Below are 24,158 nucleotides of genomic sequence, written 5' to 3' on the forward strand. Positions count from 1 at the left end.
GTGATTTACTATATCCCACGCCTTCCACTGCCCTGAAACACAAAAAGTTCCTTGGAGAAGAGAACCTTCTCCGGAGTTTCTCGACGGGATAGGCATGTAATGCTGCTTCTGGACTAGGGGAACTGTGCGTGATATTATCATAATCGGCCTCAATAACATTCTTACTGCTTGGGTCATACTCGGGCTTTGAGCTGTGCCTTTAAAATATATGGCGTAACAGCCTTTTATACAAAGAATCAACCCGCTTGGCTCCTTTTGTGCAAGAGTAGGCGGTACTGTTTATTGTCGCATACACTGCACCTTACGGAATAAAACCTCCGTATAAGGACAAAGTCACTTATAGTTCTGACAGTTGCAACGGATGGAACGAGGATAACCACATTTTCCTCGGCTGCTCAGTTTCGGGTACTAAATCTATTGGTTCCCTTCGAATCGTCGTCATGCTTCTCCTCAGCCACGCATACTACGTCGTTGTCGGCGTCGCGTTTTTTGCCGTCCTATTATGGAGGCTCCGGAAGATAGGGCAAAGACCCAAGGGGTATCCCCCAGGGCCGCCCACGCTCCCTTTTATCGGAAATCTGCACCAGATACCTGGCGAGAAGCGATACTTGCAATTTGAGAAATGGGCGCGGGAGTATGGCCCGATATACTCGCTTATGCTGGGCACCAAGGTCATGGTCGTCCTAAATTCGGATGTCGCGATCAAAGACTTGATAGATAAGCGCGGCGCCATCTACGCTTCCAGGCCAGAGGCCTACGTCGCTCAGGATATCCTAAGCGGCGGCCTGCGGGTTCTGTTCATGGTATGTCATCGTTAGTTGCGCCACCTGTCCACACCTCGCTGCCGATAAACCCGGAGAGAGGAGGGGGGCGGCGCGAAAGATACAATGCGTGCGTGGGACTAACCATCAGGTCCCAGCCAAATTCCGGAGTCTGGAAAACCGCCCGGAAGTTCGTTCATCGTATCCTGGGCGTTACCGCCGCGCGAAGCTATGTGCCTTATCAGGACCTTGAAAACAAGGCGATGCTGTTAGGCTTTCTGGAAAGTCCTTGTGATTTCACCGATCACCTGCGACGGTACACAGCCTCGTTAACCACCCAGATGACGTTTGGCTTCCGCACTACGAGCATCCACGACCAAAGATTCAAGGAGACCTTTGACGTATGTGCAAAGAGTGTCGTGTTGAGACAGACAGGCCACTAATATCACTCTCAGATTTTCGACCGCAGCGGCGAACTCATCGCATCTCGGGTCTGTTCAGGGAGCCATACGTTCATGGGAGCCTGTCGCTAATCTGACTCATATCTTAGACGGCTGCAATATTGGATCTGGTGCCTGTATTGAGACGCCTCCCCGAGTTTCTACTCCCCATCAAAAAAGAGGGACGGGAGATACACGAAAGAGAGAAAGCGCTATTCCGTAGCCACTATCTCAAAGCCAAGCAGGGTTTGCAAGATGGGACAGCCAAGGTAGGAAAGGGCATGACAGGACAAATCGCGATGAATCTAACTTGAAACACGCATAGCCTTGTGTTTGCGTTGACCTGGTTAAGATCCAAAAGGCCGAAGGTCTTTCCGACGATTCCGCTGCCTACATCAGCGGCTCGCTACTGCAAGCTGGCGCTGAGACGACGGCAGGCATCCTAGTAGGCTTTATCCAGGCGATGCTCATCTTCCCCGACGTAGCCAAGGCGGCTCAGGTTGAGCTTGATCGGGTTTGCGGGGATCGGATGCCCGATCTGAATGACGTACCTAACCTGCCTTATATCCGGGCATGTGCTAAGGAGAGTCTGCGTTGGATGCCCGGATTCATGCTAGGCATACCGCACGCCGTCACCCAAGATGATACCTATATGGGCTATCACATCCCGAAGGGTGCTACAGTTGTGTTGAATGTCTGGTGAGCGGCACTACATATCGATATCAAGTCAAGGCATCACGACACTTGCTCAGCTATGTTTCTAACTGCTATTTCCTCCCAGGGCGGTGCATAACGATCAGGCGAGGCATCCAGACCCGCGTAGGTTCGAGCCTATGCGGTATATCAACGATCACCAGCTGTCGATAGAAGCAGCAAATAACCCGGACCCAACGAAGCGCGACCACTTCGTCTTCGGCGCCGGTAGACGACGATGTCTAGGCATGCACATTGCCGACCGATCTGTGTTTCTGGCGATCTCTCGCCTTCTGTGGGCGTTTAACTTTGAGAGGGTAGTGGATCCCGAAACGCGCGAGGAGGTAATCCCCGACATGAACGATATGATGGACGGCCTGATGGCGCTTCCCAACGCGTTCCCGGCAAAGATCGTTCCCAGAAGCGCCGCCAAGGCGCAGTGCGTGAGAGACGAGTGGGCCGACGTATCACAGCTGCTTGATGAGGAGGCACAGTGGAAGACGGTTCCCGAGGGGCTCATCTGGAAGGACGAGCAGGTCGATGAACTCATCGAGTGAACTGTAGCCTAATGCGTTGTCAGTAATGGTGCATAGCACACTCTATCGTTGGCTAAGATAAGACGTGGGACAGGAAAGAATTACAGGAACAAGATCCTAAGAGAAACGTGCATATCCATTCAATGCCATTGACAACCTCTGGTACTGAAGGAATCTGCTCGGAAAATATGGTTTCTTCTACGCGATGGTGTTAACATTAAGTCCATGTTTCAATCTGCTAACACCTGGACTTTCCGGCTCTTCCACCATAACGTAGGTAGCGGGTCAACTGAGTCTCCTGGCCATACGAGGGGCTCCATATCAACCGAAGTATAATAATCCGCAGTGATGGACCCTCCTGGTCCTATGCCGTGAATATCTCGCGGAGTTAATACATATCCACCGAATCGACACCGGGAGGGGTGCTGTGCATATTATTGTGTCTAAAGCGCTCTCTTAGCCACCTCCATCTTACTTATGAGAAAGGACGTTATATATCAGCTCGGATAATACTCTCCCCCCTCTGCAGCAAGACAACCCGCGTTCCTACTTTATATCGTCACGGGTACGCATGAGCTGCTTATTTTCTCTGATCAATAATACAGGTGTGTCGGTCAGCAAACCGACAACCTTGCATCCACGGGAAAATCTGGATATTAATAGACTTGGGGCGTGCGCTGTGACGTGAGCTACGAAGGCACGCGCCGTTTTATAGCATTGAACTTGGCAGTACGGTTATGAATCCTAGCACACATAGGTCCCACAACTATGTACCTACCTATATACAAGTTCGTAAGTAACGGGTAGATCCTGATAAAGATGGGTGATGGCCCTCAGGGTGACGCTACGCACATAAGCAGTGGTTCTTGATCCTATCGTATCTCGAGGGAGAGGGGGAGGGGTGGACGGTGGAGATCGATCCTGGCGGAGCGTAAAAACATAATGGTATTTGGGTCGGCGTGCGGGTCAAGGCGGATATGTAGATGATGCAGGGATGACATGTAATAACCCGGTTATCCGGCGTGGATTGCTATTGGTCGCCTTCCTCTCAGCTCAAGTTGAAAAACGGCCTGTCGATGCATAGTCGGTCCTGGTCGAGCTCGAGAAAGTAATGTTTACGCCACGCTAGCCCATGCGGCCTCAAGCTAGATAATGGAATCCGCATCACTCGGCGTATTGGTGTCACAGGAAGAAGAACGGCTGGTTATACGACATCATTTTGTGCGTACCCCTGTAAAAAGGGTGCGAGGCCCGTTTCTGGCACGTGCCAGCCATGCGGTGGGATAATATTTCCCACTTGTGCCCCTCGTGGCATGGATTCTGGCCCTGGCCGTGAGCTTCATGGTGCGTGTATTATGCCGGTTCCTACACGCCTCAGCTCCCAAAGAGGTTCAGTCCGTTCTCTAAAATCGAATCATGGCTTGGGCGCGTCTTACCGGCCGCGGCTGAGTCGAGGGCACAGGCAGAATCTCAGCCCTAGTAGAGCTGAGGATTAAGTAAGTAGTATTTTCGCTCATGCTATGACGCATGAAGACTCTGATGTAACCCCCCACCATCTTCTAGTAAAAGTGGCGCAAGCTGATCAGATGCAGGTCCCTAGTTCTATTACACCTGAGGGGCAACGGCGCAATCGCCCGAACGAAGCTCATCCGTGCCATCGTGGATTGTCAGGCATTCGGATCTTCGGGATGGTTGGAGGGAGGAACGTAAGGGGGAGCGGATGGCACAGCTGAGCCACTATAAGAGTTGATGATTTTCGATCGTCATCCTAGGTCGTGGGAGCAGCATCTAGCTTCACTATCGCTCGCAAGTAGAACCATCCAGAAGCTATCGCGATCATGGGTGCGTCTCTTCGCCGCGTCGTCGGTAGCCTTCCGCTACTCCTAGCAACGGTCGCTAGCTCACCCTTGCCCCTCGGGCAGGTGCCCCATTATTTCCAGAATTCCCCCTTCTCACGTCGTCAGTTGCCGGTCACGCAGGTCCAGAAAGAGCTAGGTGAGCTCGTATCGGAAGGTTCTCTCATATTCGGGCCCGAGGACCCGGCGTGGACCGAGGCGACCGAGAGATGGAACATCCTGGCACCGCCTACTATCCAGGTTGTAGTCCAACCGGCACAGGAATCGGACATCCCCGCTATCGTTAGTGCTCTCGCAAGCCCCGGTGTGAGGTCCTTGAGTTAACAGGAAGCTTAGGTCAAATACTGCAACGTCAATAACATCAAGTACCTGGCGAGGAACCGTGGCCATGGCCTGACTACCTCATTAGGTAAATTCGAGGGCCTGGAAATTGACTTCGCCCAGCTGAGGGGGATCACCATCAAAAACGGGGGCAAGTCCGCTGTGTTCCAGGGCGGAACTTACGGGGGATTGGTGATAGAGACGCTTTGGGACCAAGGCTATGTCGCGAGTGAGTATATAAGTACTTATTCAGGATAGGAGGCCGCTGACCATATTGGACTGTTAGCCACCGGGTCCAACGAATGCGTGGGTTTAACGGGACCTGCTCTGGGTGGCGGTCACGGCCGTCTGGAGGGCCTTTACGGCCTGGTCTCCGACAACATCATCCACCTGAATGTCGTATTGGCGGATGGCTCCGCAATCGGCGTAAATGCCTCAAGCCATTCTGACTTGTACTGGGCGATGCAGGGTGCTGGCCACAATTTCGGTATCGTTACGAGTCTCGAGATGAAGATTTACCCTCGCGAGGTCGAGACGTGGCACTACCACAACTACATCTGGACTGGTGACAAACTCGAGACAGTATTTGAGGAGCTCAACAAATTCCATGGCAATGGCGACACGCCAGCCCGCATGGGTGTCAACTTTGGCCAGATCTCCATCAATACGACGATTAGCGAGACCGAGGTACGTAAGCTTTCTACGACGGATCTACTCGCGAAACTAACCCGTGGGACTTGGTGGGGTGGATCGCAGGCCGTTCTATGGTGGTCCTTTGTCTACGCTGGATCCGCTGAAGACGCCGAGAGGCTTTTGGCTCCTTTCAATGCGATCGGGGCCGTGGATGAGCAGATTGGCGACGTCCCCTACCCCGAAATCCCCGGCGTTCAGGGCACCGACGCCGCCGGCGGGTCTTGCAACTCCAACGTGTACGCCGTTGGCACCGTCCTCACAAAATCCTACAACGCCACGACGGAGCGAGAACTGTACGAGCATTTCAACCAGCAGATTGCTCTGTACCCGGAGTTGATCCCGACCGCCCGCCTCTACCACGAGGGCTACGCGACCAAGGCGGCCCAAGAAGTGAACCCGGCTCTGTCCGCGTACCCGCACCGCGACGAAATCCATCTCATGTAGGTCGTCGCAGTCTCGCCCGTGTCTAGGAAAGCAATTGCCCTGGCTAACAATCACCCTCGGTCAAGGTTCTTCTTCGCCGCCGTCCCTCAGGGGTCTGACCTGTTGGCCCCCGCTCAAGCCTGGGCCCGCCACGCCTGGGACTCGTGGAATGCGGGCGAGCCGGGGCGCAGGCCCGCGACTTACGTCAACTACGCGGCAGGGCTCGAGTACGAGACCCTCGAGGCCATCTACGGCTACGAGCCCTGGCGCCTGGACAGGCTCCGCAAGCTCAAAGCCAAATACGATCCCACCAACAGCTTCCGGTACTACGTTCCTATCATCTCGGACAGGAAGAGAGAGGCGGCAGATGCGGGTGACATGCACTGAACTTCTCGAGATACCGGTGCGTTCAGGACGCATATGAGGGTTGATATAAGGGCAGGAAAAAAGCAATTATTCAATTAAAGCTAGACTCTAGCGCTTTCTCGATGGTGCGTTCGTGCTCCTGTGCCGGGGTGTGGGCAGTGTGTTAGCCGTGGCGATGTCAAATGGCGAGAGAGCCATCAAAAGACCCAGGGTTGGAGCGAAGCTAACAAAGACGCGCCCATTTGGTTACCACATTGAATTTTTAATATATATATACCTATTGTCCTATTACACCATATGTGCGTTGGCTCTTGAGCTCATCTGAGCTCTGTCTGCTTTCCCTACCCTGGTGTCTACGGAGAGAGAATCTCAAGAACCTCAGTTTCCCTTTACATCGTCGAATCGATCTAACGGCTCGGAGTCCTTGCAATAATCTGAGCTCCATACCTGCAGACCACGAAACGTCTCTGGGCCCGAAGTGGGTTCTCTTCCAGTTATTCATTCCACGCATTTTACATGCCACAAGCCCATGTGTATAGTTCCTTGGCCGCATGTCCGACAGCTTCTAGTTTCGTTGTCGGGGCTTTTTTTTATCTTCTTCGCTTACCTACGTTAGGTAGGTAGGTAGGTCCCTAGGTAGGTACTTTGCAAGAAGTATCCACGCCACATCTGGTGGGGGTGGCGCATGCCCTAACTGGACTGTCCGTCGAGTGCGGGGCTCTTAGGTACAGATAGACTAAATAATAGAGACTACTAAGTAGCGCTATTAGGAATCGAACCTATCCTCTATTATATAACCTACTTAGCTCGACCTATATAACAAGTACGCGCCCCCGCGCGCTATTATAAATACTACCTACTCTAGTAACGTCGGAATATAAGATCTTATAAGGATAAGATACGCTCTACTACTATCGTATAGCCTATACTAATATATACGTACCACCTAAAAGGACCTTATTATAAAGGCGGTACTCTGGCTCGAACTAGTAGCTTCTGGGGTTTAAAGTACGTAGTACCTGCTGCTTGGACGAAGTTACTAAATAGATTAAATAATAGAAACTACTAAGTAGCGCTATTAGGAATCGAACCTGTCCTCTATTATATAACCTACTTAGCTGGTACCTACAAGGGAACGCCATGAGTATTACAGGTACCTACAGGTACCTAAATGTGCCTTATATTCAGCAACATAGAATTGTACACTCTCGGGCGACGTGATATTGAGGTATTGATGGTGGATGAAAACACAACTCTCCTCGGTTCACTCTGTCAGGCACATAGCTCGATGCGTTCGACCACCACCGGCCGTCATTATTCGTTGCCCCACTAACACGTAACAATACATTCACCCCGCCAGGAATTCCTATGAAACACTCACGCCGCCCATCCAGCAGCAGCATTGAACTCCGACGTCCCAGTCGCTCATCCCCTTTACCTGGTAACAAAGCATGGCGTTTCCTTCAGTCCTCTGGGCAAGGGATCAGCACACAGCATCACACGGAACCTGGAAATCAGCTGTGTTTCATTTGTCCAAGCTTGTCCACCCCCGTCGTATCCGCTAGGTCTGATCTGGGAATCCTATCTCCAAGTTTCTAGTCTGCGTCTTTGGATGAGATGCAGAAAGTCTCAGTTGCTGTATCGTCTAATTGACACAACTGGTTTCTATTCTGTATAAATATATTCCTGCCGGATAGGTGTAATTATCAATTGTTGTCTGGAATTAGAGATAGCTGACTTCTAATAATCAGTGCTGCGTTTATGGCGACAAATCTGGAAGTTCGTGTTCAAACTTTCTTGCGCCGTTCTATCGTAGAAATTTCGACGTATTTCTCGACCTTTATCCGATCATCCGTCTCTACCAAGATCTGACCTGCTCGCCTGGCGGACATCATAGCCATTGCTTGTTGCCGAAGTGCGATAGGAACGCGCCGCCGTCCTTTTCGGCGGTAGCATTTTCCCAAACCTTGCGGACGTCGCGAACGGCTTGTTCGGGGGTGGAGGGGCCGGCAAAGTCGGGTGCGTATTCTTTGAACTTGGAGCCGACCTCCCCCAAGGCTTTCGCTTGGTGTGGGGTTACTACGGGCAGGGTTAGAATCTCAGGCGCAAACTCTCGGGGCGACGCGAGGTAGGTATCATACAGTTGCTATAGTGGCCTACTTCCACCATACCTGGGCACACGCTCAGGAACAAGACCCCGTCCTTCTTATACTGGGCGCTGAACTTGGCCGTCACCACGTTCATGGCCCCCTTGCTGATCGAGTACAGCGGCGACGTCGTGACGTCGTATCGGTTGATTAAATCCGTGTCGGCGTGGCCGCTCGATATGACGATGACCTTCTTAACGGTGCCCTTGAGGATGAGGGGCAAGAACAGGTTATACAGGTGAATATTCCCGATAACGTTGATATCTATGAGTTTCCGCAAGTCCTCAGATAATACCTCTGGGTTGTTTCCTCTGTAGTGGTTGTGTGCGTTGTTAGTCTCGTTCTCCGTGCTCGATCGTAGAGCCTGAAGCCCAATACGTACAAAACTCCCAGCGGGTCGTAGGAATCGAACTGCGAGACATAACCGGCGTTGGCGATGAGATAGTCGAGCGATCCGCCTGTGATTTTCGCCGTATCAGCTGCGGCTTGCTGGATGCATGGATTAGCTGTCTCTTGGTTTAGGTCGGGCCGCTGGATTCTCCCACCTTCAGGGCGTTGTAGTCGGTTATGTCGGCCTGTAAGATGTGGATGTTGGTCCGTCCAGCCAGTTCGGCCGCCACTCGCTTATCAGTGGTGGGCTTGTCCCGGACCAACCCAATGACAGTATTGTTTGGGTCGTTAGAGATCTCGCTAAGGAATGCGAACTATTCCTCAGACCGTCAGACTCAGCTCGTCCGCCCGGCTCGGCTACGTTATACTCACACCCAGACCTTTCGAAACACCCGTTATCACGTAGGACGGCATTGCGTCGGCGTAGCAAGTGTAGGTTTCGTCGTCGTCGGTAACGAGGTGGTGTGGTTGTATGTTACTCTCGAGGCACAGAGCGATGCTCGCAACCAACCGGCAATCCGTTGAACCGCTCTTTATTATATACCGGATCGAAGACAGGGAAAGATATTTCTGGACTTAGCCCAAGGGACTGACATAATATTGCAATTACCAATCCGGCTCTATTATTCAGCATAGCGGCTACACACTTGCCTAATATATAGTCTGAAGTCGTTCTTGCATTCTACGTTGGCGGACCCACCGCGCGGAGTGGCTGCCGCCTCTTACCGATACCATCGTCGCTTTGTACCTTCCGCGCAGGTCGTGGCTGTAGGGTCTTCTGACGTCACTGCTTTCCTAAAGCGCCGCCGTGTGTCCAGCGTGCATGAGAAGCCCGCCAATCATAGCCTGCACTGCCAGTCCGGCGGTCCGTGATTGGCCGATCGACTAAGATGCGCTAGTCGTTAGCGGCATGATACGTCCCCGCCACTGTTAGGAGATGAATCATCACCTAAAATCCCGAGATCTGTCCCGCGTCCATTGAGTGACAATACAAGGTACCTATACACCTATGGTCAGCTCTTTTGCATGCAAGCCTCTCGGTTTCTTATGATACTGGCAATCCATCCTCCTCCCGAGCCAGCCTTTGCTGATAACGAGGGCGTGTTGGCGATGCGAGTCGTATAGAGGCCCAGTGGTCCGATACGGGGCGTTTCGCCAGCCACATGCCAAGGGCCTGCGGCCTGCGGTAATATTATCCTTCTTCTAAGTATGCATACGCAGACATGTCTTTGGTTACTGAGCCAATTCCTATGAACCCGTCGTGTGCGTAGCTGTGCCCTTCCTCCTCGCAGGTGGGCTCTCCCAGCCACAGCATTATGATAGAAACTCCATTTGCGAAGCGGTTCTTATCTCACAAACCACATCTGGTATTGTCTTTTTGACAGGGGGTCGTCACCTGCACCTTCATTTCCATGTAGGCGTATCGCTGTAAGTATTACGATGTCTGCACGTGTCTGGCTGTGACTGCACCTTACACGCGGTACTCCCAGCTCTAGATGAAACGATGACAAGAATATAGAAGAAGCTGTCTGACATCCGGCTGAGCACGTCTGCCCTCGTGCTAAGAAGTCCCCCCGAGATGCATTGCGGCGGGGTCAGGCGAGAGACGAGGGATAAGTATTGAGTAATTACGATGATCCTTCCTTAGGACCTCAGGGCGGAATCGGCGCCGTAGACAGGAAGAGGCTGCCCCAGTAAGGAGGGAAGATTGGTGTAGCGAGGCGATTCGTTTGGTATGAATCTTTATATACCGTCCTGATTTAGTATGCGTGTGGAGGCGCCGTTTATCTCGACTGTCATTCTATTATTTCGCTGAATCTGAATAGGCCACACTCACCTGACATAGCACTCTTCGACAATGTCGACTACGTCCAATATCTTCGAGAGTCCATACTTGGGGGATCCCAAATTTACCGGCAAAAAACACTGCTTGCCCACCGATAACGGCAGTGATGCAGGCCATATCAGGGGAGCATCTTCCTTCGCCGAGGTGAGACTCGGCGACAGCTCGAGTCAAAACACGAAGGGAGAGGAAGAAAGCGCGGCAGCCGCGAGGGAGGTCCATGGTATGAAGGTTAGCAACGTCTGACGGCCACAGCGGTAAAGGGCGGCGGTGAGCTGATCGACATCACGTTACAGTGGTTCTTTGCTTATACCTCCCTGATCTCCACCGTCCTGTTCTACGCACTCGACGGCACGATTGTAGGTGCCCCACGTGGCTGATCAACGGTTTGAGCGCTTCTCACCCGACCAAGGTTGCAGATATCCAACCCTCCATCATAGACACGTTTGGAGAGACGGAAAACCTGCCGTGGATCGGCGTTGCCCTGTTCTTGGGCGCCCTGCTTGTCCTCCCTCTGTAAGCTCCGTCCGCTACCCCTGCTTTCCTCGTCTCGTCTCCGGTAACAACGGGTGCGTACCTGTTGTTGCTAACAGCGGAAAGGCGTACGGTATTTTTAACGTGAAATGGCTGTTCCTCTCCTGCGTGATTGTATTCGAGCTCGGCAGTGTCATCTGCGGCGCCGCGCCCAACATGGGTGCTTTCATTATCGGGCGTGTCATTCAAGGTGCCGGTTCGTGCGGCTGCTACTGTGGGGCCCTGACTTACATTTCCATGACGACCACCAAGCGTGAGCGCCCTCTCTACCTCTCCGGCGTGGTCGCGACATGGGCTGTCGGGAGCGTCGTTGGCCCTGTCATCGGCGGGGCCTTTGCGCAGAGCAGCGCGACTTGGCGGTGGGCGTTTTATATCAACTTAGTCGTCGCCGCCGTTACCGCACCCGGCTTGCTCTTCTGTCTCCCCAATTTGAACCCCGTGGAGATGCCGTTCTTGCAGAAGTTCCTCATGCTAGATTGGCTAGGCACTGTTATCTTTCTAGGCGGGTCAGTCTGCTTGACCATGGCTCTGACCTTTGGCGGCACCGTCTTCGCGTTCGACAGCGGGCCCGAAATTACGCTCTGGACATTAACGGGCGTGCTGCTAATCGTCTTTATCGCGATCTCCGTTTATCACCCGACAATGACACTGGGGAACAGGTTATATCCTATCCACTTAATGAAGCAGATGGAGCTCAATCTCTTGCAATTAGCCCTATTTACGGCAGCGGGGGTGTGACAAGGGGCTGTACTTAGAATAGGTTTAATTCAACTAATAATTCTATAGGGGGTCTCTTAGGTCCTTATCCTTCCTTGGTTTCCTAGTCCCCCTCGCGTCCTAATATATTTCCCGAAGTACCTCCGTACCTTAGTACCTTAGTACCTTAATACCGAAGCTATCCGTGGCTTATCTAGGACTTTCCTTAGTAGGTCGCCGAAGAGGCGACTTTAATACCCGATATTATCCTCCTAACCGTTATAGCCTAATTATTGGTACAAGGTTTCATCCCCGTATAATACTATCTCTCCTCTTCGGAGGAGTTCGTCTTTAAGCGTAGTACCTAGGTTCGATAGTTAGTAGGTTTATTAAGGTTTTATTAATAAAATAACTTAACGGCTTCTTTTACCTTTTCGGTAGTAAAGTACTCCTACGGTTCCTAAGTTTAGTAGCGCTTAACCGGTTAGCCTTCTTACTTAACTAGGTACCTAACGACTTCTCCGGTTCTAGCGGAATCTAGTACCTTATTTACCTCGTAGTCTTTTGCCTTAATCGGGGCTACCTCCCGTAAGACCTAGTTAGGGTTAGGTAATTCTTAATTACTAGCGCGGTAGGATTCGATAAAGGATACGTAGAAAGTATTATAAATACGCTAGCCTTTCGGGAGTACTAGAGTTACGGCGGTAAAGGAAACGATCTTTTAAATCTTAAAGGAACCGAGTATCTTCTTATCTATCTTCTTTATAAGGCGCTTAGTTTTAATATTACGGGCGTTTAATATAATAAATTATCCGACTTCTAAAAGAGGTTCCTCTTTCCGGTATTTATTTACCTATCCTTTTATCCGCTACCGTACTTTTTCTAAATATTACTTAGCTTCGTTATATACCTTAGTTATTTAATAAATATAAAGGTTACTTCCTAGATTCTTAAGGGTACCTAATAAGGGATTATATGCTACTAGGTATTATCCGTAGTTAGCGTAAAAGGATAATATATTAGTAGCTATCGAAGTAATATTATTATAGGTAAATTCGGTAGTAAGAAGTAGGCTTTCCTAGTCGCTTATTTCGTAATTTACGAAGGCGCGTAGGTATACTTCTAGGATTTAATTAAGTCTTTCCGTCTACTTATTTATTTAAGGATAAAAGGCGGTACTTATTCTAGGCTTAATTCCTAGGAGCTTTAGAATATCCTTCTATATATAGGAAATAAACCGCGAGTCTCGGTCGGAAATAATATTTAAAGGGATCCTATATAACCGCTAGTAATTACGGATAAAAATAAGTATTAAGTCCTCGGCTTTTTTACCGTCCTTTTTTAGCGGAATAAAGTACGTTATCTTAATAAAGGAATCTATAATAACCTATATAGAATCGCAGCCGTTAAACATTAATAAGTCCGTAATAAAGTCTATCGCGATTATCTATTATAATCGATAATATAGTTCCATAAACTATAATAATCCGAACGGGATATATCGTAGTACCTTATTTTATTAATACTCGCGATATCCCCTAACGAATTCCTTAATTATTACTTCTAGGTTAAGCTACTAAAAGTTTCGAGTAATAAGTTCTATAATTTTATTTATACCTATATATTCCGTTACTTTAGTATCGTATTCCGATTTAATTACTTCCTATTATAAGTCCTTAGGTATCTAAAAGCGATTTCGTCGGTAGAAAAGGCCTTCCTAGAGCTTTATCTCCCTACCGAATGATTTAACTAGCTAGGCCTAGTATTCCGGGTCCTATACGGCTATCGTTTTAACCTATTTAACGAACTTTAGGGTCTAAGTAGGTATTAAAATACTACTTAATCGTACGCTAGAAAGTACTACCGTAGGTAAGCCCGAATTTTTTAAAAAATACTTTTCCTATAGGACCGTCGTTATCGGCTAGTCCTCGGCTCTCCCTTTTTTAAGGCGATATTATAATAATTTAAATAAAATATCGGCCTTCTTATTTTACTTTCCTAGGCGGTAATATATCATAAAATAATACGAGAAGAGCTATTAAACCTAACAAGCCTATCGTCGATTTAATACCTTTACTATAGTAAAGTACGTTAGGTTCTAATAATCCGAATATACTTCTATTTAGTACTAGGCGCCTTCGAAATAATATCGCTACTTTTTAAATGCGTTAACGATTACTAATAATTCCTTATTATATATTTTATAATTTATTTCCGCTAGGGTAAGTCGTTTTAAGAAAAAGGCTACTAGTTTTAGTCTTCCTTTATCGTTTTTCTACGAGAGAACGGCTAAAATAACGAAATCCGAGGCGTCGGCTTTAACGATCGGGACTCGGTTAGGATCGAAATATATAAGTATCGAGGCCTTCGTAAAGGTTTCTTTTAATTCCTAAAAGGCCCTTTCCATTTCGATTTCCTATTTCCATAGCTTACGATCTTCCTTATTAGCGCTAATAATTAACCTAGCTATGCCCGAGAAGTTACGTATAAATTTACGGTAAAAGTTAGCGAACCTAATAAAGCTCTATAAGTTTTTAAATATAGCTAAGATACGCTAGTTAAGGATAGCTTCTACTTTATCTTTAGATATAATAATACCCCTAGGGCTTATATTATATCCTAAGAATTTAACTTCTTACGTTCGCTAGGTATATTTCTTTAGAGCTACCGCTAAATGGTTTTTTATAAGCCGTTTTAGGACTTCTTTAATTAGTTTATTATATTCTTCTAGCGTATCGGTATAAATTAAGACGTTATTTAAGTACGCGATAACCCCGGCGTTTAGGAGGTCGCGGAAGATATGGTTTATTATAACTTAGAAGATAGCGGAAGCGTTAATTAATCCCATAGGCATAACCGTATACTCGTATAACTTATAGCGTATTCTAAAGGTAGTTTTTCATTCGTCGCCCTCCTTAATCCGTACTATATAAAAGCTAGACTTTAAATTAATCTTAGTAAATTATCGTACCGTCTAAAATAAGTTCTATAATTCGTTAATTAAGGGAATTAGGTATCGGACGGATATTATAATTTTATTTAGCCCCCGGTAATCGGCTACCGGTTTTAGGGCGCCCGGGTCTTTCTTATTTATAAATATTATAGATACGCCGCAGGAGGCCTTAAATTTCCGGATTCTTCCCATGGTTATTATTTTATCGAGCTAAGGTTTTAAGGCGTCTAATTATCGTCCGCTTATAACGTATAGGGGTCCCTATGGTAGGGTAGTTCCCGGACGAAGCTCGATAACGTAGTCCTATGGTTACCGATTAAGGAACCGTTATTCCGCTTCCTTAGTTATAATAGGAACGAAGTCGCGAAATTATTCGGGTACTTATAATAAAGCGTCCTTTTCTCGCGTAGTTCCTATACGGATCGGCTAGGGGCGATAGTTCCGGCATTAAGGTAAGTCGAAATATAATCGTCCCTCCGTAAATAAACCCTAGGGAAGGTACTCCTTTATTTACTATTAAGGTAAAATAACGTCGACTTTTTCGTTTAATTTACTAACTTCTTAAACGACGGGGTAGATATATTCGTAGCTACGAAGCTTTATTTCGTTTATATATTAAAATTCTTTTAACGAGATCTTAAAGCCGTCGAATCCTATTAGTATTCTTAGCCGTAAGCGTTAATTAATAAGAAGGCGTAGCTACTTAACCTTAGCGGCGTTAATTAAAGGTACCTCGCTACCGGTATCTAGTAAGACCCGCAGGGATATTCTTTTCCTTAATACTTTATTTATATCGTATAAATAAGTCGTTTACCTAACTTTAGTTCGTTTAAGTTACGCTAAGGAACTCGTAGTTTCTTCGCTATAGGTATAGCCTCCGTTACTTCTAACGTTCCGGGCCGTTTTATAGCCGTAATTTTTACGTTATCTTTATCGCCCCTTTCTCCCGTTAACGCTTACGAGGGGGCATTTAAAAATCCCGTTCTTCTTCGGAATCGGATAGTTCTATAATACGGAAAAGAGTTTCCTTCTATCGTATAGCGGTATCGATCCTAACCCTTTTATTAGGTAGTAGTTCGGGCTCCTTCCTTCTTCTTTTTCCCGATAAGACTTTCTTAAGGGGCGCGGGTAAGTCCCGTCCTTCTAAGTCCTTTTTTACGAAGTAGGCTAGGGTTTAGTAATTATCCCTTCTATACCGCTAGTAGGCTTTCTTATCCTTCTTCCGCTAATCGATAGCGGCTTAGTTAATTCTAGCTAAAGCCTCCTTATTTCTTATTTATCGTAAGTCCTTAGCCGGTACGGGTTTCTTATTATCCTTACTTTTGCGTTCGTTTACCGGTTAACTTAAGCGGAAGCGAGTCTCTTTTACGGGTTACCTTTATTATTAATCCGCTTTCGTATACTCCTTCTACGAAGCGGACCTTCCTTTTCCCGAAATTCCTAGGTTAGCTATTATATTTTCATAGATTTAACCGGCTTCCTTAATTACTTTAAGGAAGGCTTCGTCGCTTTTAGGGATACTTCCTAGTCGTAAATAAACTAGCTTAATTATTTTATCGGGTAAGGTACGGGCGATATAATTCTAGAAGGTAGTTCCGGATTATTAAATAACGTCGTTAAAATCCATAAGTTCGGTAAGGTATTAAGAGATATCTCCTTAGTACTTAAGTTCCTATATTTTTTTAGAATTACGATATCGTTCGGCGGGGTCCTTAAATCGTTCTTAAAGGGCCTAAGAATACCCTACCTAAGTATCGACGATTATTAACCTTTCTACCTAGGCTAGTCGTTATTAATACTAGAGCTAGGCCTTTTCGGTAAGTATCGATCCTACCTAATTAATCTTTTAAATATCCCGAGTAAAACTTTCCTTATAAGTCTCGAGGTAAGACTTAACCTTAATTTATTATAATCGGAACTTAGCTAGGTCCTTACCGTTATAAGCCGTAGGCTTAATAAGGTATACTAGGTTAGTTATTACCGTAATACTTCGTCGATTATTCATAGCTTTAGTTTAGGCCCGAACTATACGTTCTTCGGCCGGGTCGAGAGGCTCCTAAGGTTCTTTAGGGGCGCCGGGTAAGCGTCGCGGCCTCTACGGATCCTTAGATTCCGAGCTATCCGAATCATCGGAATCCCTTAGGTCCCTTAAGGCATTCCGCGGGATTTTTAACGGTTACGGTAGTCCTTACCCGGCTCCTCTTAATATAAAGGCTCTTACGGTAGTATCCTAAAAACGGGCCCGCGCGCGTATAGCGGTACGTTTAACCGCGGTATCCTATAGTACGCCGTTAAAAATAATTTCCCTTATTCTAACCTCGCTATTAATATATCTCCCGGTCGACGCTATTATAATACGGATAGCCGGCGCGGGAATCGGTATCCTTACCTTCTAGCTAGCTCCGGCGATAATAAATTCGATATTCGTCGGCTTATTACTTAATCGTCGTTATTAATATTCCTTAATTAAATTAACCGCGTAAGCCTTAAGGTCGTCTTTAATTAGCTAGGTTTTTTCTTCCATAGCTCCGGGAATAAGGTATTCCTTACTAAGGATTTCGCTAATCTATCCATCCTTCTACGTAGCCTAGGAGCTAACGTCCGTTACTAACTTATTATATTCCTCGCGTAGCTAAGTTAAAGCTCGTTAGTTCTAGAGTACGGCGTTTTAAAGTTAATTTATAGCGGCCGTTCGTACTTTATCTTATCTAGTAAACTTAGCTACGGTTTCCCATACGTTTTAAGCGAAATAGGTGCTTTATTCTACGACCTACTTCTAGAACTTATAGATCTATATCTTCGTAGTTCGGATACCGGTAGCTTATATAGCCGTAGCGGTTTAATAAAGCTATCGTAATTATTCGTATTATTCCTTTAGAATCGTATTCTACCGATGTCCTACGTCGACTTAATTAGCTAATATTACCAGGCTTTAGTAAGCCTATCTTATTTACTCATATAAATCTACGATCTACTATAAAGGATCTCGTATAACTACTCCTAAGTTCGCGATTTCCGGAGCATTAGCTATAACTACTTCGTATTCTTAGGGTTAGTATACCACGAGGGATTTATCGGTCGGTTTTAGGGTTAGTTCCGGCTAAGGCGCCGGGGTAGTTCGTTCGGCGTCTTTTACTTTTAATTCTATCATAACGGCTTTTAGTTTATTAATTATAGCTACTATCTAAGCTACCTCCGCCATAGAGATCGATACTAGCCCCGAGGCAGCCGGTCGCGGAAATAGGAACGCTTACGGCTCTGGTTCTTTAGTAAAGGGTCGAGGTTAATCTAGTAGTAGTACCGGGATAGCATCTTCGTACGATACCGGCTTAGGCGTAGGCTTTCCTTATTATTAACTTATAATAAAGTTATAAGGGTAAGAATAATATAGAATTATTTATAACAAGGAGCTATACTTAAAATAGGTTTAATTTAATTAATAATTCTATAAGGGGTTTCTTAGGTCCTTATCCTTCCTTAGTTTCCTAATCCCCCTCGCGTCCTAATATATTTCCCGAAGTACTTCCGTACCTTAGTACCTTAGTACCTTAATACCGAAGCCATCCGTAGCTTATTTAGGACTTTCCTTAGTAGGTCGCCGAAGAAGCGACTTTAATGCCCGATGTTATCCTCCTAACCGTTATGGCCTAATTATTGGTGCAGGGTTTCATCCCCGTGTGACAGGGGGCCATAATAACGACCCTCTACTACACTCCCTTGCTATTCCAATTTACAAGAGATAACGGCCCTCTAATGGCCGGTGTGCGCTTGTTACCGTTTCTCGCTGCCATTATATGTATGTCAGTTCTAAACGGAGTCTTAATGCCGAAGCTAGGTCCATACATGCCGTGGCATGTCTTTGGCACCGCAACAATGGTAACCGGCTCTGCGCTTATGCGTAAGTGGCGTATCTAACCCCCAATATCTAGATGGTTAACTAACCACACAAGTCACCATAAACTTATCGACGCCGGAATCCCACATCTACGGACTCACTGCACTTATCGGTATTGGATGTAGATCGTATTTCACTGCCGGCATTACCGTCGTCCAGACCCTCGTCCCGGTTTCTAAGCTAAGTAACACGGTGGGCTTCATGGCCACGGGTACGTGATACTAATTATAATAGCCTACTGGATAGCTAACAGGTTTTCACAGGCCAAATGATGGGCCAGATCGTGGTGCTCAGTATATCGGGCGCTTTATTCCAGAACATCGGTTCAGATCGCCTCCGCACCCTCCTACCAGACCTATCCTCAGATGAAATCTTGCAGTTGACGACGGGGGCGAACAGTCCTGTCTTCCAAGGTCTCGGTCTTGAGCTACAGCCGCAGGTTATAGAGGAAGTGACACTAGCGATCCGCAATGTGTTCGCGGTTATCTTGGCTACCACGGCACTGGGCTTGGTTGGGTCTGTCTTTATGAGTGTAAGAGCGATGTCCTCCTTGCCAGGCAGACGTTTACTAACCTTTTCATAGCGTCAAAAACTGTACCGATAACAGCATCTCGCCTCCGCATTTTAAAAATCTACGACGGGAATATTAATATTCGGGTCGAAAGGTATCACTATGGACTAGAGGCTGTAAGTTAGGTCACCGCTCCACGAGCCACCGCTTCGCGGACCACCTTTTTACAAATATGCTTATAAATAAACGATTTTTACCCGTAAAAAAGCGGGTTAATTTTTTTGGTTGATTAATTAATAATTTAACTAGTTTCATATAAATTTAGGGTTTTTTCCCTTATCTTGACAGATTTTTATATAATTTATTAACGAAGGTGCCGAAAAAGTTTGTAAATACCGTTTTAGAACCGATTTTTTACGGTTCACTAAATGCAAGACCTAAATAGTATATTCATCTGTATTCATATGTGCAGCCAAACATTTATGCGTATGTAACAGCTACCTAGGCATGTTGGGGCATCATATTTTGCATTTGCGTGGCGAGTGTGTTGGTAGCAGCAGTGCCCGCGTCTTGAATTGTAATCAATTGGTGTCTTGTCCCCAACAAGATCTAGGTAGGCCCTTCCTCTCTTAGTAGCCCATGGTTTATCTAATGGAAGAGACATATATATGGTATCTGGAAGTGATACCGTATCACGGCTGCACCGACGCGAAGGAGAAGGATACAATATTATGGTATGTCCAAAGTAGTAGCGTTAGACTGTGCACCTAACTCGCATATCTTGTGACCCCCAGGCATCTCCCAACCCAGTCCCACTGAACCTACGACCAACATTATGACTAGCCCAACAGCATCGTCACAAGTTCCACCACTCGTCTACCGAAGAGTATGCGAAATTCACTTCCATTCCTACTGATTCCAGTACCGCCGCTGTGAGAGGCAACTAATGGATGTGTTGAATTGCCACCACAAGACTTGTTAGGTAAGAAGGCATATTATCGACCGATATTGGCGTATGTTATACGAAACCCGCATTCATAATGACTGCAATGCACGCCAACGTACCCAACATGCAATAATAGCTCTTAATACGTCTAGTTGCCGACGAGCGGCTAACAGGGAATGCTTGCTATCCGCTACCTGGCTACCTACCTAGGGCGGACGGTAAGTTTGTTTGCGCCTGATTGCACCTACTCGCCCGCTGATGATGCGGCACAGACACCAGTTGCTAGCTAGTATCATCTTCTCAGTATACACATACTGTACACAGGAAGGTCCTATCTAGGAGTCAACTTCGATATTACTCGATAGAATCTCATAGCAGGTAAGAGATATATTAGAGAAATAATAATTACCTCTCCAACAAGTTATCTTAGTGGCCCCATACAGGCTTCAAGTAGAAACACTAGCTAATACCTCTTTCTAGCGCTTCCGCCTGGCTCTGCTACTTTCGCTTGCCTGAATTGTAATGTCTTCGTACGCCAATTCCTTCTCAAGGCTGTCACTGCTCTTCCTATTGTCGGCCATGGTTGATCTGTTCAGGTTGATGGCCCAGGGAAGAAGTTGGTTAAATGGGGGTCGCCAAAACGGACTGGGCTTGCGGCTCTGACCTAGGTATAACTTTGGATAAAATGAGCCGGATGATGAATACGACAGGCCCCGGTAATTTCTGGAAGCAAAGGCTGTATCTTAATGTTGTAATGACATGATATAGAGTGAACAGAACTAATACAGGCTCAGCCCGGTATTAGGTTCTTGCGATGCAGCCGACGGCCGTGGAGTTTTAAGTCCGCCGTTTGTCTCGAAAGCTGGCATGAAAGGTAGAAAATCTGAGCTCGTTTATACATCATTCGGTTACCTTGGGGCCTGAGGACTTTCCCTTGCCTTTTCTCTAGGCCTATTATAAAGAACTACAGACCTCGGCAACCTCCTTGGATAAGCTGGTCGCATCGTCCCGGCTGCTTGGAAATGGAAAAACAGTTCCTGTAACTGTGTGATCGTCCTATATCAGCACGTCAGGAGACATCTGTTGGTCGTAGGCATTTCGTTTGGGGGGGGAGAAATTGCGAGCCTTTGAGTGCTGTTGGTTGGGTTCCGCCGCTGTCGTCGTCGTTGGTTATCTCGTGCTATTTTCAGACTGACCTTATGCAACGGCGGTTGGCTACGGCACAGTCGCCCCACTTGGGCGCGACAGACTCCCATCAGATCGAGTACGCGTCAGAGCCATCGTAAATGAAATCAAAAAGGGAAAATCTTCATCGAACAATTGGACACAATTCAGCTTACCACTTGCAAACTGTTATTTTTCCTAATCGCAGTCCTACTCTCTTTCTATATCACTCTCTTCGTTTTCGAGTCGCCGTCTCTGTGGCAACGTATCTCATAATGACAATGTACGAGAGCCAAGAAGAACTCGATAACCTTGTCTGGGACAAGAATGACGAGGACTCCGATAAGGCACAGAAAGAAATGCGACTCAAAACCACCTGTCGCAAAGTGGAAGAACTAGTGGAGGAAAAATTTGGGAAATCTGCAACCTTGATATCGCCTTTGATCTTCGGTGGCTTCAACATCCTCTACAGGATACGCCTCGAAGGGACGTCTCCAGATATCATGGTTCGACTACCTTGCCCGAGCCTTGTTCAGTTTCCAGATGAGAAAACTATCCATGAGGCAGCCACAGCAGCTTTTATTGCGAAACAGACACGGCTGCCTATCCCCCGACACCTTTTCTATGGCGAGGACTCACCAGTCGGCCCTTTCGTGATCATGGAACGCGTTGAGAATTGCGGGAGCGTTTCAGCGAGGCTGACCCGACCCAGCGAGGACTCTTCAGCGCCTCACGTTCTGGATCCCAACGTTTCCGAGTCCACGCTAGAGGCTATCTGGGGCAAGATAGCACACTGTCTGCTGCAGCTTTGCCGGATAACCTTCCCAAGGATTGGGTCTTTGGTCGAGGCCAATGACGGCACCTGTGAGGTGGCTAGTAGGCCGATAACCCATAACATGACCGACATGGTTCGACTCGCGAATATTCCTCTCAGAGTTCTCCCACCACGGGGGAAGACGTATCGGACTGCAGACGAATGGTATACAGCATTGGCAGATATGCATATCGCACAACTCATCTTCCAACATAATGACCTAGTCACTTCCGAGGACGATTGCCGAAACAAGTTCGTGGCACGCCAAATCTTCCGCAGATTGGCGAGACAAGGTCGGCTCTCTATTTTCGGATTCGCCGAGGACAACTGGTCCGCCCAGTCATCCAAGATTCCAGCTTCCACGCTCTCCCCTGCCCCTTCCGTCTCTGACGCTTTCAGACTCTGGGGCGACGATTTTCGAGCAGGAAACATACTCCTCGCCGACTCTGATGAGATCGCTGCCCTTATAGACTGGGAATATACATATGTTGGGCCTACGCAGTTTATCCTTGACCCTCCATGGTGGCTTCTTATCGAGACGGCTGAGATGTGGTCCTCCGGCATCGACGAATGGAGAGAAACATACGACGTGCGCTTGAAGACGTGGCTCTCTGCTATGGAAAAAGCAGAAGCAGAAATGACAGAGCCGAATCTTCTACCGGCACATTTGTCCACGTATATGCGAGAAAGCTGGAAAACGGGGAGATTTTTCCTCAGCTATGCGGCCAGGAAAAGTTGGGCGTTTGACACTATGTACTGGAAATTTCTGGACGAGAGATTTTTTGGCGATCGCGAAAGTGGCATTCTTAAGAATGATCTGTGGAAGACGAGAGTTAACCTATTGAGTGAGGAAGAGAGAGCAGCAATGGAGCCGTTTGTGGGGAGAAAGATGACCGAGTCCAAGGAAAGGCGCATTGTCAACTGGGATCCGACCGAAGCCAGACAGCGGTTATCTGAACTCTTGTTTGATTGAGAATAGAGTTAGAATATTTCCCTCACAAAAAATCGGCATTTTCAATTTAAATACACGACAATGTGAAGCATAAATACCTACTTGTTTTAAACTAGATTTAATTTCTTCCCTGAGCCAGTATTAAAGAAGCTAGACCACCGCTCTGCGAGCCACCCCTTCGCGAGCTGGGTATTTTATATAGGTTTACAAGCAAACGATTTATCGCTGTAAAAACCTGGGAAAAAATTAGAAAACCCGAAATTTACTTATATAATCAATTAGCTTAATTAAATTAATATATAAACTTTTTGAATTCTTAAGTTATTAATATAAGAAGTTATATACGATTTTGATGGTTGGTCAGCGATTAAGGAGAGTCACCCAAGTACTATGTATCTATTACGTGCTCCCTATAGGCATATAAGGACTAACCTAATCCTCTACCTATAGTAGAAGATAGCTTCTAAATTAGATATATTAATATAGCTAGTCTTACCCCCTATCGTTTCTTACTATTATTATTATTTACTTTACTTTACGTACGTACCTACTAATACTAATTAATATTATTAGATAATTAGTAATATAGATTAGTAAGGTTAGAAGAATTATTACTACTTTAATCGGGAGAATTACTATTACCGTAGTAATATAAGCGATATTAGTAAAAGAAGAATCTTCTATTACCTTTTATTACTACCTATCTCTTTTTAGTACTTTCTACGGGTAACGATTTTTATAACTACCCTTTTCCCTACGACTACGTTAAGAAACGCTATCCTACCTCTTTCTTTATTATATCCTATAACTATAACGAGGCTATCTTGCCTTCCTACTAAAGATTAATAACCCCTATCTTCCCTCGATTCCTACCGTTAAATTCCATTAAATATATCGGATTTAAAGGTACCGGAGACCTTAGCCTAAGGAGCTAGTAGATAACGAATAAAGCTAGGACCTAGCGAACCTAAAAACCCTACCCCCGTACCTATTTTCGGACGTGAACCGCTAAAAGGACCCCTAGGAAGCTAGAACCTAAGGGACGTAGAAGATTTCCGCGAGTTTCTTAAACTTATTATAGGACGACTAACCGCGATAATAGTATAGTTCGATCCGTAAGTAATTAAATGGTAATAGTTCGTACCGGAAACTATTAACCTACGATAAAAGGTAATATAGGTATTAATAATAATAGCGGACTTTAAGGTAGCGAATACTAGTACC

At 46.7% G+C, this 24,158-nt stretch overlaps 6 protein-coding genes across 6 annotated transcripts; 5 read left to right on the forward strand and 1 right to left on the reverse strand.

Annotated features, from left to right (window-relative positions):
- The first annotated feature begins 252 nt into the window (after positions 1–252).
- On the forward strand, positions 253–2,905 carry GGS23DRAFT_590631 (cytochrome P450). The gene is made up of 6 exons (XM_051517710.1): positions 253–803; positions 920–1,162; positions 1,217–1,252; positions 1,312–1,470; positions 1,527–1,900; positions 1,983–2,905. Exons 1-6 carry the CDS (start codon positions 441–443, stop codon positions 2,449–2,451), a joined length of 1,644 nt encoding a protein of 547 aa, XP_051367069.1. The 5' UTR covers positions 253–440; the 3' UTR covers positions 2,452–2,905.
- Positions 2,906–3,766: 861 nt separating this feature from the next.
- Positions 3,767–6,375, forward strand: GGS23DRAFT_590635 (uncharacterized protein). Its single transcript, XM_051517711.1, has 6 exons — positions 3,767–3,926; positions 4,023–4,568; positions 4,623–4,836; positions 4,894–5,294; positions 5,364–5,740; positions 5,810–6,375. Exons 2-6 carry the CDS (start codon positions 4,269–4,271, stop codon positions 6,108–6,110), a joined length of 1,593 nt encoding a protein of 530 aa, XP_051367070.1. The 5' UTR covers positions 3,767–3,926; positions 4,023–4,268; the 3' UTR covers positions 6,111–6,375.
- A 1,459-nt stretch (positions 6,376–7,834) lies between these two features.
- Positions 7,835–9,305, reverse strand: GGS23DRAFT_474836 (uncharacterized protein). The gene is made up of 5 exons (XM_051514254.1): positions 8,999–9,305; positions 8,782–8,940; positions 8,619–8,725; positions 8,231–8,547; positions 7,835–8,168 (listed from the first exon to the last, which is right to left on the reverse strand). Exons 1-5 carry the CDS (start codon positions 9,038–9,040, stop codon positions 7,981–7,983), a joined length of 813 nt encoding a protein of 270 aa, XP_051367071.1. The 5' UTR covers positions 9,041–9,305; the 3' UTR covers positions 7,835–7,980.
- Positions 9,306–10,091: 786 nt separating this feature from the next.
- On the forward strand, positions 10,092–11,741 carry GGS23DRAFT_619758 (major facilitator superfamily domain-containing protein; the record flags this gene model as incomplete). Its single annotated transcript, XM_051521041.1, has 4 exons — positions 10,092–10,700; positions 10,766–10,828; positions 10,882–10,985; positions 11,063–11,741. Exons 1-4 carry the CDS (start codon positions 10,485–10,487, stop codon positions 11,739–11,741), a joined length of 1,062 nt encoding a protein of 353 aa, XP_051367072.1. The 5' UTR covers positions 10,092–10,484.
- A 6,615-nt stretch (positions 11,742–18,356) lies between these two features.
- Positions 18,357–19,404, forward strand: GGS23DRAFT_590658 (uncharacterized protein). Its single transcript, XM_051517712.1, has 4 exons — positions 18,357–18,550; positions 18,603–18,758; positions 18,811–19,079; positions 19,131–19,404. The coding sequence occupies exons 1-4, from the start codon at positions 18,406–18,408 to the stop codon at positions 19,149–19,151; spliced, it is 591 nt and encodes a 196-aa protein (XP_051367073.1). The 5' UTR covers positions 18,357–18,405; the 3' UTR covers positions 19,152–19,404.
- Positions 19,405–21,293: 1,889 nt separating this feature from the next.
- GGS23DRAFT_590659 (phosphotransferase) lies at positions 21,294–23,024 on the forward strand. Its single transcript, XM_051517713.1, has one exon. It carries the CDS (start codon positions 21,444–21,446, stop codon positions 22,953–22,955), a length of 1,512 nt encoding a protein of 503 aa, XP_051367074.1. The 5' UTR covers positions 21,294–21,443; the 3' UTR covers positions 22,956–23,024.
- Positions 23,025–24,158: the final 1,134 nt, after the last annotated feature.

The sequence above is a fragment of the Durotheca rogersii genome (genome assembly GCF_024521655.1).
Source record: "Durotheca rogersii strain YMJ 92031201 chromosome Unknown GGS23scaffold_65, whole genome shotgun sequence".
NCBI lineage: Eukaryota > Fungi > Ascomycota > Sordariomycetes > Xylariales > Xylariaceae > Durotheca > Durotheca rogersii.

Bases quoted from the DNA above. Each gene is read 5' to 3' on its own strand.
- GGS23DRAFT_474836 (XM_051514254.1), bottom strand. From the start codon at position 9,040: ATGCCGTCCTACGTGATAACGGGTGTTTCGAAAGGTCTGGGT. The intron at 8,941-8,998 runs GTGAGTATAACG...TCTGAGGAATAG, and splicing joins GTGTTTCGAAAGGTCTGGGT to TTCGCATTCCTTAGCGAGAT. The intron at 8,726-8,781 runs GTGGGAGAATCC...CCATGCATCCAG, and splicing joins CCGACTACAACGCCCTGAAG to CAAGCCGCAGCTGATACGGC.
- GGS23DRAFT_590659 (XM_051517713.1), top strand. From the start codon at position 21,444: ATGACAATGTACGAGAGCCAAGAAGAACTCGATAACCTTGTCTGGGAC.
- GGS23DRAFT_590658 (XM_051517712.1), top strand. From the start codon at position 18,406: ATGGCCGGTGTGCGCTTGTTACCGTTTCTCGCTGCCATTATATGTATG. The intron at 18,551-18,602 runs GTAAGTGGCGTA...TAACCACACAAG, and splicing joins AACCGGCTCTGCGCTTATGC to TCACCATAAACTTATCGACG. The intron at 18,759-18,810 runs GTACGTGATACT...AGGTTTTCACAG, and splicing joins GGTGGGCTTCATGGCCACGG to GCCAAATGATGGGCCAGATC.
- GGS23DRAFT_590635 (XM_051517711.1), top strand. From the start codon at position 4,269: ATGGGTGCGTCTCTTCGCCGCGTCGTCGGTAGCCTTCCGCTACTCCTA. The intron at 4,569-4,622 runs GTTAGTGCTCTC...CAGGAAGCTTAG, and splicing joins AATCGGACATCCCCGCTATC to GTCAAATACTGCAACGTCAA. The intron at 5,295-5,363 runs GTACGTAAGCTT...GGTGGATCGCAG, and splicing joins CGACGATTAGCGAGACCGAG to GCCGTTCTATGGTGGTCCTT.
- GGS23DRAFT_590631 (XM_051517710.1), top strand. From the start codon at position 441: ATGCTTCTCCTCAGCCACGCATACTACGTCGTTGTCGGCGTCGCGTTT. The intron at 804-919 runs GTATGTCATCGT...ATCAGGTCCCAG, and splicing joins GCCTGCGGGTTCTGTTCATG to CCAAATTCCGGAGTCTGGAA. The intron at 1,901-1,982 runs GTGAGCGGCACT...ATTTCCTCCCAG, and splicing joins ACAGTTGTGTTGAATGTCTG to GGCGGTGCATAACGATCAGG.